The sequence below is a fragment of the Pteropus medius genome, unplaced genomic scaffold (genome assembly GCF_902729225.1).
Source record: "Pteropus medius unplaced genomic scaffold, Ma_sr-lr_union100, whole genome shotgun sequence".
Taxonomy (NCBI): domain Eukaryota; kingdom Metazoa; phylum Chordata; class Mammalia; order Chiroptera; family Pteropodidae; genus Pteropus; species Pteropus medius.
The window spans coordinates 3,448,344-3,464,031 of record NW_024354886.1 but is presented as its reverse complement, the minus strand read 5'-3'; the positions used below and the strand labels follow the sequence as shown (position 1 = coordinate 3,464,031).

Here is a 15,688-nt window from a genome sequence, read left to right as displayed (position 1 = left end):
CCTTGTAAAACCTCAAACACCTGTATGATTATAACTTTTAACCAAAATAATTAACCTCTATTTTCACAGAATGAACTGGGGAGTAAATAATTGAGAACTGTCTAATGTAAGCATTTTACTAGACCAGCAAAGCTCACAAGTTCACATGACTGACTACAGTCATACATAGCCCTTGTACAACTTTTTAAAAAATTGCAATAAAATATACCTAACATAAAATTGACCATTTTAATCATTTTTACGTGTAGAGTTCAGTGATATTAAGTAATGCACATTGTTGTGCAACCATCACCACCATCCATCTCCAGAATGTCTTTATCTTCCCCGCCTGGAACTCTGTACTCATTAAACACTAACAGCATTCTCCTGTTTCCCCAGTCCCTGGAAAACCCAATTCTACTTTCTGTCTCCATGATCTGACTACTCTAGGTCCCCCATACAAGTGGAATTATACAGTATTTGTCTTTTTGTGACTGGCTTATTTCATTTAGCATAATGTCTTCAAGGTTCATCCATAATGTAGCATATTGCAGAATCTCCTTCCTTTTCAAGGTGAATAATATTCCATTGTATATCTATACCACATTTCATCTATCCTTTTATCCTTTGATAAACTTTTGAGCTGCTTCCATTTTTGAGCTATCGTGAATATTGTTGCTGTGAACATGGGTATACAAATATCTACTTGAGTCCCTACTTTCTCTTACACAACTATTTAAAGTGCCCAAAATGAATTCACTTATTAATATGACCCAAAGATATAGCTGCTCTCCAGCAAGTAAAAGTACTACACTTGATCTTAGCCCAAAGGTCAAGAAGCGATGCAAGTAAAAGTAAAAAGTAAAAAAGATATAAACTTAAAATTACACTTAGTAGTTAAGTTTTCAGTATTCAAATTTTCTTAATTTAATATTCAGGTTTTTCAAGTTACTAAGGATCTTGGAAATTGTGTTTAAGGTGGCACGCTACAAAATATAAGTACTGTTGCTATAAAATTTGTTAGAATAATGAATCAATTTAGTTGAACACAAATTTACAATTTTCATAATCTTAAACATTACGTACAAATAGTGTTGGTTTAGACAAAATAAGCATAGGAAATTCAGATTAACTAGTTTTTTCACAAAAAAACAAATCCAGATCTTATAAAAATAAAATGTATACTTGCATAATTATACTTAATATAAAGCAGAGAAAATACTCTCCAGCAACTTTACTTAGTTTTGACAGCTGAGTCCACTTGGACATCTCCATGGAATCTCCAAAACCTTTAATTTCCAAGAAGGCAAATCATGACCGTTAGGCAAAAATAAAATAAATCCATATTGAAGATTTTATTTTTCATTAATTAATGATAGATGTTATGAATGGTTGAAAGAGCATGTAAAGACGTAGGTAATTTAACAAAGAAATTTTTTAGAGTCAGATTGCTGAGTTAGAATTTTAAAAGCTGGTTATAAACAGGCCCTAAATCTTCGGGGTTATCTGTTCCATCAGACAAAAATTATTTATAGCTCTCCTGGACAAAATCTGCAAGTTAAACTATGACTTCATGTAGTCTGGGACCTTACATCAGTCTCATGAGATGAATTATATACATTCCTATAGTCTAGAAGAAGACGCTTGCGTGGCTTTGGCCCATGTAGAATACTGAAAGGACATGCTGTCCACCTTTTGGACTTATTTTTAAGTTTCAGATAATTTTTGAACACTGATAAACACAATCTGGGGAGGATTAGCTACTGTCCTTTATTAGGGTCCTAAAGGGATGAGACTCAGAACAGATAAGTGTTGATGTTGGATGGAGGAAGGGACAAGGTGTGGAGGAAGTTCGAGGCTCTGCTGAGAGAGCTGTGCTAGATGGGGTCTGTGAGTCTCAAGGGGAGGCCCTGGGTCAGGTTGGGCGTGGGACTCCAAAATTGGAGCGAGAGGAGGTGGAGGTGGCTGAAGACACACACCTCCCATTTTTTGAGAGTGGCCCAGAGTCTTCCCCGGTGGCAATAGCACCCAACTTATCCTTTCCTTGCAGGCGGCCACATTCAGCTTCCTGGGCAGTGAGGAGGAGCCGGAGATGATATTTGACTGGGTGGATGTGGAGCAGAAGGGACGCCTCTCCCTTGAAGAATTCAGCTCTGGGCTCAGTATGTCTGTCCTGTGAGGGCTTCTGGGGACTTGCAGCAAAGCCAGGTGTCCTATGCAGTGTGCCCAGCATGGGCCGAGGCTGGGCTGACAAGAAAGGCAACAGTGACACCTTACCAACCGGACGACCTTCACAACATCCCTGAGAGAGTTCAGGGCATGGACGATAATCCTGATTGCTGTGGAGATGTGGACACTAAGCCTGGGTGGGAAGGCAGTTGATTTGAGGCAGAGCTGGGCCTTAAAGATCTGATTTTAGCCCAGGAGATCTGATTGCTTCCTTTCCAACCAGCCAGAACAGTTGATTAGCCGTGGGCTCCCCTGAGCATCCTCCTCCTCCAGAGAGACCCAGTCTTGCTTTCTGATGCATTCCTTGTCTTCTCCCCAACAAAAAGCTTCCCTTGAGCAACAGGTTAAGTGCCCCCCATTCTTGAGAGACCACAGGCTTTGTTTCTGTCTGCAGAAGCTTTCACATTCTGACTTTGGTTAAGAGAATTCCAGGCTCCAGGGAGCAGCAAATGGTGAAGTTTAGTGGGTGGGGACCTCCCAGGTCCTTAGTCCCCACTGGGCTGAGCTACTCCAATACTGCTTCTTGAGACAGGCTAAAAGGACCTAAAAAGACTAAGGCCCGCAGGAAACAATATTCCCGCTGATCTTCTCGATGAGAGAAGGCCTTCTGGCCCAGGGAGTGGAAGGCGTGGTGTCTTTGCAGAGACCCTACAAAGCACAGTTCAGCCTTAGATGTCTGCAAAGCCATCCAGAGTTCTCAGGTCTGTTGAGTCTCCAAAGGTTTGGGGGACAACAGAGAGGGAGGCCATAAATCTGCATTTATTGGTTGGCGGCCATCCCAGGTGGTGTGTTTCGGTTCTGGTGATTGAGAAGCTGGGAGTGGGATTTGGATCCTGAAATGTGGAGGTTCAGAGGGAACATTGCTGTCTGTGCAACTCCAAGGGCCATCTTCATATCTGTATCCGATCTCGTGCACAACACCAGGGACTTCCCAATGCCTGTGGAACAAAATCTAAACCCTTTCCTGGGGCCCACAGGGCATCGTCCAGACTCTGCCAATCTCTTGGTTTCACTCAATGCCACTCTTTGTCTCCAAAGTGCCAATATGGCTCCTAGCTCAGGGCCTTTGCATGTGCTCTTCTCTCTGCCTGGAATATACCTCCCTAGGAATCTTCATGCTTGCCTTCTTGTTATCCACCTCTCAGTTCCAATGTGACTTCCTCAGGGTCCTCCTGACCGACCACTCCTTCTGAAGTAGACCCTATCCAGTCTCTCAATGGAAATTATCTTTTTTATTCCTTTGGCTCACTTAGAACATTTACTTTTTAAAAATGTATCCTTTTCACACTCACTAGAATGTCAGCTCCACTAGAGCAGGGATTCGGGCCAATTTTGTCCCCAGCACAAAGTAGATGCTCAATAAATATCTCTTGACTTAGTGAATAAAGAATGTGTTGGTCACCATGGAGTTGCTGTGTGACATCCAGCAAGTCTTTTGGCCTCTCTGGACCTCTGATGTTCATCTGTAAAGTGGGCCTAGTGTCACAGTGTCTACCTTGAGTAGACTCCCAATGTTGACATGAGGAATGTATAAACATGGGCCTGTACAAATGTGACCAACACAGATAAAATTATTTCCCCCAGGGCTGGAGCGGGGCAAGGTGGGAGGTCAAGGGCTGAGCCCAACTCCACTCTGTTCCTTTCCGTCCCCCTCTGTCCCACAGAGAACATCTTTGGTTCCCGCTCAAGCACCCACAGGCTCCGCAAAAGGAGGCCACTGTCCTCTAAGCAAGGATCTGCAGCCACCAGGTTCCCAGTGCTGGAGGAGGCCGACACTGAGGAGAAGGAGGCATTCTTTGCCTTCATGGAGCAGCTGGGGACTGGCCACTTACTTCCCGAGTAAGGCCAGCACAGTGTATGTGGGAAGGGGAGGGACAGGACAGGCACTGCCAGTCAGTGCAGGCGAGGGCTCACCTGGACACAGGGCCAAAGTGGGAGGCCGCGTATAAATTCTGGGTTGGCCACTTGTCAGCTGTGTGACCACGGGCAAGTGACCTAACCTTTGACCTCTGTTTCTCTGGCTGCAGAGTGAACATAAAAGCTGTTGTGGGATTAAATGGAGGCACTGCTCACATGAAGTCCATCCTACCCCCAGCCCCTCCCTCCTTATCCTGCCCTGTATTATCAGTCTTCAGAGGGATTAGCAAGCTGGGGCATCAGCTTCCCAAGGGTACTCACGTTCTCAAAAATATGAGGTGCCCTGAGGGTGGGTTCCTTTTTTAACTCAAAAAGAGGGTCCCCACTAGGGTAACATCAGGCGTGGTGATGCCCTGGATTGGGCAGCTTTGGAGACAGGGGGGCATTTCCTCTGAACTATCTCAGATTCTAGGCTCACGATATTTACTCATGCTCAGAGAAGGAGGGTCTTGCCTAAAAATGCCCCTCTCCCACCCTTCAGGTCCCACTGGGTCTGTCAGAGCCAGCAAGGGGCTTACCCAGGAGACAAACCCTCAGAGGGTGGGGCCCATTGTTGTGGGACAGACAGGGTGAGACTTAGGGTACAGGCTGGCGGGGCGGGTGTGGTGGGGAGCTGTTAACTGGCTTGGAAGCTTGGCCAGGGCTCAGCTTTCTGTCTTCACAACTTAATTAAGTCCATGTGAAAGCAGCATTTATCCAGTGCAAACCATGTGCCAGGCTCCAAGCGGGTACTTTCACTGGGCATGTCTCATTCTTTAGCAAACTTGCTGGGCAGATATCAGCCTCCTCTTTTTATAAATAAGCCCAGAGAGGGCATGCGACTCGCCCAAAGTCACACAGCTACAGAGTAGGAGAAGAGAGAAAGGAGATGGAAGCCCTGGGCCATCAGACTCCCAAATCCCCCTCCCCACAATTAATCACCAAACCATGGAGATAAAACGTGTTGTGGGGGTTCAAAAAGGGGGAGGGGACATCTGGGAAAGGTTCCTGGAGGAGGTGGCGTTTGATTGCACCTGTAGTGTGTAAATAGATTGTTCAGCCCTCACGCCCAAGTCTCTCAGAGTGTCGTCATTAACACGGACGGCTGGGGCTTCCCCTGCTTCTGATCCCCCTCATACCTTATCTCTGGCTCTCCTTCCCTCCCCAGGCAGGCAGAGATCTGGCAGCTGTGGGGACAGCTGCGGCAGGAAGAACCCCAGCTGGCAGACAACTTGGAGGGTTTCCTGGCCAAGATGACCAGCCGTCTGCAGGAGGCACGGGCCGACAAGGAGGTTCTGGAGCTGACCCTGAGGAAGTGAGTGGGAGTCGGGGCTTCTCCCTCACTCAGTGTCTGGCATGCAGTGGGTGCTCTTTACATTTTAGCTGAATCTTCGTTGAATTCCCTCAGCTCCAGAATAATGGAGGCGAGGGGTCCACAGCAGCACCTGGGAGCTGCATGGGGCAGAGCTGAGCTGGAAGAGGGCATGACTTAGGGGACCTGTGGGGAGGACAGAGTTGGGCTTTAGGTATACTGAATGTGTCTTGGTGCAGGACCACTGTGGGACTCAACTCCAGAGTACCACTCACGTAGATTACAATGCTTGTGGTGACCCTGGAGTTGGCATGGGCATAGCCTGGCATGGAGGTCTGAGTTATGGAGGTAGGGGGATGGTGACAGCAGGAGATGGGAACAGAGCGATGGGGTGATATGACAGGGCCAAGGGAACCAATATCTTGGTGGTAGATCCAGAAGTTAGCATAATAGGATCGGGGTGACCAATGTCAACAGCATATGGGTTGGGGGCCTGTTATGGGGATGACTGTTCTCAGAGCGACAGGGGTCAGTGACCACTGACAGAGTGAGATGAGCAATAGGATGGACTCCAAACCCAGGTCCAGACCACCTCCATCAGCAGCAGAGTCTCAGAATGCTGATGGGCAGCCTGGCTCGCCTGCTCTCTCTTCCAGGCGGGACTCTGACCACCATCGCGAGGTCCAGCAGCTGTATGAGGAGATGGAGCAGCAGATCCATCGGGAGAAGCAGCAGCTGCAGGCCCAGGTGGGCTCCCCGCAAGCCGCCTGCTCCTTCCCCCTGCCCTGGATGCCTCTGCTGGCCAAGCAGTGGGGCCAGTGACTGGCCAGTGTAGGGCAGCAAGAGGTTGGTGGGAGTGGGTCCTCTCATATTCCTAACCAGAGAAATAGGGTAAGGAGTGTCGAGCCTGAGCCCTTACCCCTCTCTGCCAGGTCTTGTTATGTCCCTGGGAGTCAGTCCTTCCACTCTTTGGGCCTTAGTTTCCTTGTTGCCACAATCTAGGCCTGAGCCAGGGAAATTGTCCTGAGACCCCTCCTTGCTGGGACATCCTGGGGGACCCTGGACCCCAGGTCTGGGTAGAGGTCAAGTATGGGAAAGGCCGGCCCAGCCCAGTTGTCTTAGATTCTGCAGTATAGGAGCTGAGAACTCTCTGCTTTCCAGAGTGACTCCCGGGACCTGGCCCTCAGCGCTCAGATGCAGGAGGCCCTGGCAGCCAAGGAGCATGAGGTGAAACAGCTGACCGAGGGCCAAAGGGAGGTGAGTGACAGGGCCTCCCCGGGAACTCAATTTCTGAGGATTCACGGACTCTGACACCCCTCTCTTGAGGGTTTACTGGGCTGGTTGGGCTCCCATTTGAGAGTAGCCCTCTGGGAAAGAGGTATCTTGAACCCTTTTCCGAACTGAGGCCAGGTAGTGCAGTGGGACCACTGGAACACGAGTCAGAAGGTCTAGGTTCAAATCCCTGGGGCTCCGATGAAGAGCCACTCGGCAAAGGCTGAGGAAATAATGTTGCTTGTCTTGGCCTTAGTTTCTCCATCTGTAAAATAGGAACAGCCACGTCTGCTGCATCTCCCAGGCTAGTTCTGTCAAATAAGGTAATCGGTGGGAAAGCACTGTGAAATAGGAAAGCACTGGGCGGACATGAGGTGTCAGCGCCAGAGAGGCTTGGTGATAGGGTGGTCTTCAGCTCTCATGTCCATTGTCAGCTGAGTGACCTTGAACAAGTTTTTAACCTCTCTGAGCCTTGATTTCCTCATCAGAGAAATGGAGTTTAGAACTCCTGCCTTAGAAGGCTGCCGTGATGGTTAGTGATACTATATTGGAGGGCCTAAGATGGTGCCTGGCATGTAGTAGGTGTTTTATATACCACAGTTGTTACTGTCTTGGAATCTGACCTGGCTTCCTGGACAGAATCCTTGCTGGTCACTTCCAGTTGGCATTGTGGCTAAGTCTTTGGGTTTGAGACCCCGCTGAGAGTTGGCATGGGTGTAGCCCATAGTGGATACCAGAATCCTTCTGACACCGGGCAAGGTTCCCAGAGACTTCCCCACTGTTGCCTTGGCTGGCCCTGTCACCTGGTCTTGCCCTCCTGACACAGGTTGATGTCTCAGGTGCCTCTGGAAATTAAGGCAGGCCCCTTCTGCCAAGGGAAGAGGCTGGACTTTCCACTCGGGGCCATATTGTCCTGTTCCCTGTGGACACGAAGCCTCTTCCCCCAGGCCCTTCATTCCTTCACCCAACAACTATTTAAGGTGCACCTACTATGTACCAGGCACAGTTCTAGGTTCTGAGGAACATGATAGACACAAATTTCTGCCCATGGAGTTATTGTCTAGTCGGGGAGATGGATGATAAACAAAATAAGCAAGTGAAATCTAGAACATATTAGATAAGGAAAATGCTAAGGAGAATAAAGTAAAGCAGAATCGAAGGATAGAAGGTTTTGAGAGGGGAGTCAAGGAAGACCTCACTGAGATGATGACATTGGAGTAAAGACCTGAAGGAGGTGAGGAGTGAACCATGTGATATTTGGGGGAAGAGTATCAGGCAGAGGGAACAGTGAGTGCGAATGTCCTGAGGTGGGCACGAGCTATGAATGTTCAAGGAACAGCAAGTAGACCTGTAGGCTGGAACAGAGGGAGGGGAGAGTGGTATTGGGAGAGGAGGTCAGAGATGTAACAGGGTTGGAGTTAAGAAACCTGTTCAAGGCCCTGGAGACCATTATCGAGGCTTTGCATCCCACTCCGTGTGGTCAAGCAGCTCTTCATCTCCAAGTCGTGTGACTTGCTGTTGGCACAGGCGCTTCCTGCAGGCTAGATGGGGCTCAGAGGAGAGTAGCCATTACAGAGCTTTGAGCAGAGGAGGGTGTGGTTCCATTTAAGTTTCAGGCCCCAGTGGTGCTGGCTGTTTGTGTTTCTTACACAGTTCCCTCTCTCTTCCCTACCCCAGCAATTCTTGTCTCTCCTGGGTGGGAGGTCATGGAGCTAATTAGGCCAATGAGGGGTAACCCCTCCCCCAAGTCCTACGTTTTAAGCTGGGCCTCCAGGAGTCCGGAGTCTGTGCCCCACAATGGCCTTGGGAGGCTGTTTGTTGCCTGGAGGGCAGCTGGGCTTCTCTCCTCACTTTCTACAACCTGCAGCTGGAGGCCCGGCTCCACCAACTCAGCAGCACAAACCAGGAGGCCAACTCAGAGAACCAGCAGCTTCGGGAGGCTGAGCGCAACCTGGCTGGGAGGCTGGATGAGGTGCGGGAGCAGCTGCAGGTGACCAAGGGGCACCTGAATGTCGCTAAGGGCCGAGTGTCCTGGCAGATGGAAGAGGAACCGAGGCAAGTAGCTGCCATCCCTGGTCTGGGGATGGCATCCCAGGGACTTCCTGAAAGAGGGGAGGGAGGCTCTGAGTTCTCTGAGGCTCTGGGCACCACCCAGAACACATAGTTCTCCTCCCTAAATCTCAACAACATTGCCAAACTGAGATTATCATGTTCATTTCTTAGACAAGGAAACTGAGGCACAGAGAGGAGAAAGTCACGTCCCCAAGATCACACAAGTGGGATTCAAAGACACACACACACGTGCGCACGCACACGCACGCGCACACATACACGAGGTCTAGTGCAGTGCTGGATCCCAGGTAGGCAGCCGCTCACTCTATTTGTTACAGTTCAGAGGAATGGGATGGGCCAAAATGGTCAGAAAAGGCTTCCTGGAGGAGGTGAGGCTTCATACAGGCCTTGAAGGATGAATAGATTGGAGGACGGGGAGGAGTGGAGCACACATGCCGGGTGAGAAGGACTATCTGAGCAAAGACTGGGAGGGAGGGCCAGCCGTGAGTCGTACAACTGTTGGTGAGGGATGTAGGCAGGATTGGTGTGACATCTACCTGCCCCTCCCTTGACCTTAGCTTCTCACACCCTTTTTAGTGTTCCCAGAGCAGATGAGAAGAAGGCTCCCGACCTTCAGGCAGTCTCCTCTGAGGAGGCTCCCCTGCCCGGACTGTTTGGGGACAACGATGACTGGGACCAGCTTTTAAGCAGCTTCAACAGCCCCGCACACAAAGCCTTGCAGCTCTCCTGGAGTCCACCCCCAAGCCCTTCAGGCCCCCAGACACCCCGCGTGGTCAGGCAGATTTCTATCTCAGAGTCACATAATTTGCTCTTTGGTCAGAAGCCATCTTCAGATCCAGATGGGGCTCCAAAGAGTCCCCCTTCAGTGCCTTCCAGGGCCAAAGAAGGGGAAAGCGTGGACCCAGATGGGCAGGACATCGATCCAGAACAGCCTGTCCATCCTCACAGCTTGGAACCTAAGGAGAAGTCAGGGCCTGGATCTGAGACACGCTTCCACTGGGATCTCCACGTGGCCCCAGCTGGGGAGTCAGGGAGCCTGGTAGCAGCTGCACTCAAAGTGCTCGTTCCTTTGGAGGATGGATCCGCTTCCCAAGTGACCTCTCCCCCTGCCCAGGACGCAGCAGGGCCCAGTAAACAGTTTCATGACTCAGATGATAAGAACTCCTGGCCTGGGCCTGTCCCAGCCAAGCCACCCAGGCAGAGGGAGGCCCTCCATCAGGTCCCATACACTGCTGTCTCTGAGCTGGGATTGGGATCCCTAGGAGCCAGAGCCCCCACACCAGGGCTGGCTGAGCCCTCCCAGGGTCTGGAGCCTAGGGCTCAGGCTCCTACTGAGGAATTGGAGCGGGGCAAACTGGGCCTGGATGTGCAGGAGGGCAGGCCTGGAGAGCGAAGAGAAACTCATGGCCAGGCCTTTGGGCCAGATGATCTGTCTGCCCTCTCCCACCAGAGTCTGGAGGAGGAGCTCAGGGCTGAGGAAAGGAAACAGGTGGGCCGAGGAGGGCAAGGCCTCAATTTAGAGCAGTCGGTAGAGGCCCAGGGCCTGAAAACTGGGCATTCAGAACTCCCCCAGCAAGATTCTCTGCTCGCTTCTGTCCCATATGACACACCACAGTCTCGGGCTGACGCAGAAGCCCCTGCTCCTGGAAAACCATCACCTCCAAGGGGCTCTCCCTCTAGGAGTGTTCAGTCTGGGGGCGGAGGGCCCCAGGAGCCCACGCAAACCTTCCCCACCATGTCTGAGCTGGAAGCCCAACCCGTGCCTCCACCCACAGCTTCTCACACAGGAAAACAAGGCCCCCTACAGTCTGGGGAACCAAGGGCAGAGAACGGGCCTGAAGACCCAGGAACAGACTCTGGGGAGGCTGGGGTGACCCCATCCCTAGGAGACCCCATAGTCAGCAAGCCTCCAGCTGACCCTGATCACATCTTCCATGTCATCTTCCTGGGAGACTCAAACGTGGGGAAAACATCCTTTCTGCATCTGCTGCACCAGAACACCTTCGCCACTGGGCTGACAGCTACCGTGGGTAAGGGCCCACCTGGGGAAGGCAGCGGGGAGGGAGGGGAGACCCAGGGGCCCTGGCCAACAAGCTGGAGCAGGCAGGGAGTGAGCCATCTCTGAAGAAGCTGCAGGTTATGTCTTGGCCACAGGCCCTGCATTAGGCAGCATTTTATACGGGCAAACTCTTATTATTTTACTAATCATCTCTAATTACAGGTAATTTGCTTTTTCTGCATTGATCTGATTAGCTTTTAATGTGCCACATCAACAAAGCACCCTGCAATTTAGGTGCCGGTGCTGGTTGATGGCGAAAACAAGCAAGTCTCTACCCACTGGTTGGATTTGTTTCTGACTACCCCCAGGAAAGTCAGCCAGGCCCAGAAGGAAGTTGCCTTGGGCAAGTTGAACATTTTACACAGAATGTATTTGTAGAGTGTGGTAAGTTAGAAACCTGGGTGTCTGAGTTCAAATCCCAGCTCTGCCACTTACTAGCCATATGCACTTGGACAAATTATTTAACCCCTCTGAGCCCCCAAATTCTCATCTGCGTAATGGAGACAATGATAGCACTCACTTCCTAGAGTGTTTGTAAGGATTAGTTCCGTTGATACAAATCAAGTTTTTAGAATAATATCTAAAAGCGAAGTGCTAATAAATATTAGTTATTTGTATTATTATAAGTAAATATTTGATAGTGTCTAATTCAGTGGCTCCTGCAATTAAAATGTCCCAAAGCACAAAGCTGCTTCTCTCTAAAAATATTGGGATATATGGCCACTTGATTGTTATATAGAACCACAAAAAAGCAAGCTCGTGAAAATCTGCTTAGGGACAAAGATGGGGGGATCTATGTCTCTGTGTCAGTCAGGGAGCATGCTGACTTGGGGACTAGTACCAGACCAGTGCATAAATAACAGCTCACGCACAAGAGGGGCCCTAGGACAAGTTCTCAAACTTTTCTCTGCCTAAGAATCCTTACCTGGGCAGCCAGTTAAAAATGCAGTGTCCTGGGGAATGAGGAACCCATAGCAGGCCTGGCCTGATGTTGAGCAGGGTTATATGACCTACAAGGCCACCACTATTAATCACCTAAGCTACTGGTTACTGACCACCTGCAACACACCAGGCATCCTACATACATATTTTTTTTAAATACATACCACCTTACTTATTTATTTATTTTCCATACTATAAATATATATATAATTTTTTTAACATTTTATTTTTTTACATACATATTTTATTCCTTACAACAGTCTTCCCTATAACTGAGTATCTCCCCCATTCTTATGTAAGTAAGAAGATTCTGGAAAATCCAATCAAGAAAAACACAGACTGCATAACTGTAAAAAGGCAGGGCAAGGCTCCATGCACTGCTAACCAGCTGGGAGTACCTGAGGTGCAGGTGTATGAGCCAAATCTGACCCCGTCCCAGCTGCGGTTTGGTGCCCCCTGGTGGCTGTCGCCCATCTGGCTTAACTATGGTTGGGGAAGATTCTGGCTTCCTCAGTCATGAACATTTCTGCACTCAGTATCACCCTCCACCATTGCAACCCTCCTCTCTCAGAAGATAAGAACTATAGCCTGCCTGCATTTGAGAACAGGGCTGGATGGAGGACCAGAGCCAGAGCCAATTGAATTATATCTGAATGTATTTTTTTGCCAAGCTTTTCCATATCTATCCCCATTTTTCAGATGAGGAAAACAGAATTGAAGATTTGCTTCTGTTTCTTGCCCTAGATGCCCCCCAAAGTTTATACCCAGGGCCAGCTGCCTTCCAAGCACATACTCCTACACCAGAAGTTTTACCCTCTTTTGGGTTCAGCATTGCCTTCTCCCTGGGGATGATCATGTAAAAGAACAGATTCCTTGGGAAAGAGAAAACATTATATTCCTAACAGTTTATGTGTTACAGTGTAACATGCTTTGGGGTATGAGTATGGGGACACAAGAGTGGATTGAGGAGTGGGGTGGTCAGGGAGGTAGAAAAGTGGGAATAATGGGAGAGTTATTCAATGCAAAGAATAATTGTTAAGAGTCATTCAGATTACACAGTGGGTTTTTAAGAAGAGGTTGGGTGTTATCACGGGGTGGTGGGGAGAGGGTTGGATTAGATAACCTCAGAGGTTCCTGCAGACCTTGAGTTTCCTAAGACTTTTGGGAAAGAGGGCAGTAAAGAGAAGTGGATGTTACAGACAACTTCTGTTTCACCAGATTGCTAAGGTCAGGTGTCCTGGGCTGCCACTTCTCCCAGCTTCCTGTGGCGAGCATAATGGTGGGAGGAGGGAGCCTATGGTTTCAGCTACTACTAGGGGCCAGCAGCAAGTGCTTACAGGGGTCACCATAAGAGACCTTTAGAAAGGTTTCTACCAGCTCAAGGTTAATATGAGGAGATACCCCTTTCTTGAGCTGGCCTGAGCTCTATAGTCTCAGAGCTCCATTAGGAAAGGGGATGGGATGGGGACAAATAAGCCCCTCTCCATCATCCCCCACTCCACCTGGATTCCTTGGGAAGTGGGGGTTGGCAGGAAGCTGGACCCCAAAGATTCCAAACCTCCTTGGGATTTCACTATTACCTCCATATTTCCAGGGACATTAAGGGTCTAGAACCATGACCACAGGGAGGGGTGAGGCTGTGAAATTCAAGGGGGTAGGATTCAGGGAGATGAGAATTAATAATGATGCCACTCCCCCCTCCCCCAGAAACTGGGCTAAACCTGGGATGTAAGTCATTTAATCTTCACAATCACTCTGCAATGTGGCTCTTTGAAAATGGCCACCTTGCAGGTGAGAAAGGGAGGTTCAGAGAGGTGAAGCAACTTGCCTAAGGTCACACAGCTAGCACAGTGGCAGAGGGTGGAAAACTCACAGCTCAATCAGTCATCTCTGAAGCCAGTGCTTCTTCCACCTCTTAGGCTGCCTGTTTACCCACTGTCTAGTTAAAGGGGGAAGATGTGTGCAATAATTAGGAAATGAAACAAAGAGTATTATAAAAATAAAATAATGAAACATTTTTCTGAGTAGACTAAGGAATAAATAAACATGGCTGTGCAGTTGGGAAGACAGATCTGTCCACAGAGGTCAAAACGGAGCAAGATGCCTGGTACTGGCACTGACCATCAAGGTGTAGGAGCGCAGTGGGGTCAGTGAACCTCATGGGCTGGGCAGCCAGGGCAGGCTTCTTGGAAGATGTGGGCCCTTGAATATGGATGAGACTTGGGGAACAGAGGGGAAGCCCAGTAGCCGAAGGTTCTCATGCCCTGGGGCTGGTGTTGGGGATATATTCAGGTAGTCAAAGGCTAGAAGTCTTGGATGATAACTTGAAAGTATGATTAATCCCTCTCTGTGTGTCCTAGGAGTGGATTTTCGTGTCAAAAACCTGCTGGTGGACAACAAGTACTATGCGCTGCAGCTCTGGGACACAGCTGGTCAGGAGAGGTAATGGGCATCTTCTTCATTAGTGACCAGGCTGAGCCTGAGGTGTCGAGGGGTGGAGGGCAGTCCCGACCTCAAGGAGTTCAACACGGGCAAAAGGCCGCCGAGTGCAAAAGAAGCGTCTGGTCCTGAAGAATTTAGGAGGTTGGGGGAGGAGAGATGAATCCAGATCCAGGGGGATCACTGGGCAGCAGACCCAGAGGCCCCCTCAGCCTGGCAGGGCATCTGTGATGACCATCCCAACATGGCCCTCAGTGACAGCGACCCGATTGCCTGTCCTTCTGAAAACACTGGGCTTCCACTTTCCAGTTTAGGCAGCGGTGATCAAAACTTAAAGGCACCTCTTCTTTGACCCAGTTCCACTTCTAGAAATTCATTCTCCTGATTAACTTGTACCTGACTATAATATTGAAAGGACCAAGAATTTCCACAGCTGCACTTATATTACGAAACACTGGAAACAACCTCAACGTCATCAGTAACGGACCAGTTAAATAAGTCAGGGTCTATCCACACAATAGAATATAATGAAGCCACTAAAAAGACTGAGGACCCTCTTTAGGTACCAATGGGAAAACACTTCCAAGGCATTTTATTGACTGGAAAAAACAAAGTATAGATTACCAAATATTAATGAGCACTTGTATTAAACAGCGGACAAAGGGTCAGTGCTTGTATGAGTGTATAGATATGTGTGTGTATATATATGTGTGTGTATATATATATATATATATATACACATAAATATGTGTGTGTGTGTGTATATATATATATACACACACACACACACACACACACACACACACACACACACACACATTTATGTACATTCATTAAATACCTCTGGAAAAATATTTCAGAAACTGGTAATTCTGGGGAGAGGGACTAGGTGACTGCAGAATCAGGGTGGAGTCCGGGTGGGGGACAGACTTTTCTCTGAGTATCCTTTGGTATCTTTTGAAATTTGAGCCATGAGAACTGTTATCTATCCGACAATAACCACACTGTAAGAAGGAAAGCATATGCACATTCTCTTTGGGAAGCAATTAGAAGCTTCCCAAAGCTTAATTCTCCCACTTTGCCGATGGAGTGGCTGAGGTTTAGAGAGGCCAAGGCCTCGGGTCAGCCCATCAGGCCTGGCCTCAATGAGACTCTCTGGGCAGGTACCACAGCATGACACGGCAGCTGCTCCGCAAGGCTGATGGAGTGGTGCTCATGTATGATGTCACCTCCCAGGAGAGCTTTGCTCATGTGCGCTACTGGCTGGAATGTCTCCAGGTGAGCAGATGGTTGCTGGGGTTGGCCCCAGTTTTTGAAGTCAAGAGGAAACTTGGATCCTACCTATTCCCCCTTTTCTCCCGGGATTACAAATGATACAACAGACATATAGGTGACAACCCACTGAGAGCATATGGCTGGATGGGCTAGGAGTAGTACAAAGAAACCACAACTACATAATACAGCCTCTAAAACAAACTACTTCGTTT

General features: G+C 49.0%; 1 protein-coding gene across 1 annotated transcript in view; it reads left to right on the top strand.

The window, feature by feature from the left end:
* Positions 1–15,688, top strand: part of RAB44 (RAB44, member RAS oncogene family) — a 29,928-nt gene that overhangs the window by 9,872 nt on the left and 4,368 nt on the right. Inside the window, exons 3-11 of the mRNA XM_039856140.1 lie at positions 2,030–2,141; positions 3,873–4,047; positions 5,273–5,419; positions 6,073–6,163; positions 6,578–6,673; positions 8,556–8,743; positions 9,338–10,791; positions 14,123–14,204; positions 15,365–15,479. Coding sequence (XP_039712074.1) covers positions 2,030–2,141; positions 3,873–4,047; positions 5,273–5,419; positions 6,073–6,163; positions 6,578–6,673; positions 8,556–8,743; positions 9,338–10,791; positions 14,123–14,204; positions 15,365–15,479 — 2,460 coding nt within the window. The remainder of the gene's footprint in view (positions 1–2,029; positions 2,142–3,872; positions 4,048–5,272; positions 5,420–6,072; positions 6,164–6,577; positions 6,674–8,555; positions 8,744–9,337; positions 10,792–14,122; positions 14,205–15,364; positions 15,480–15,688) is intronic.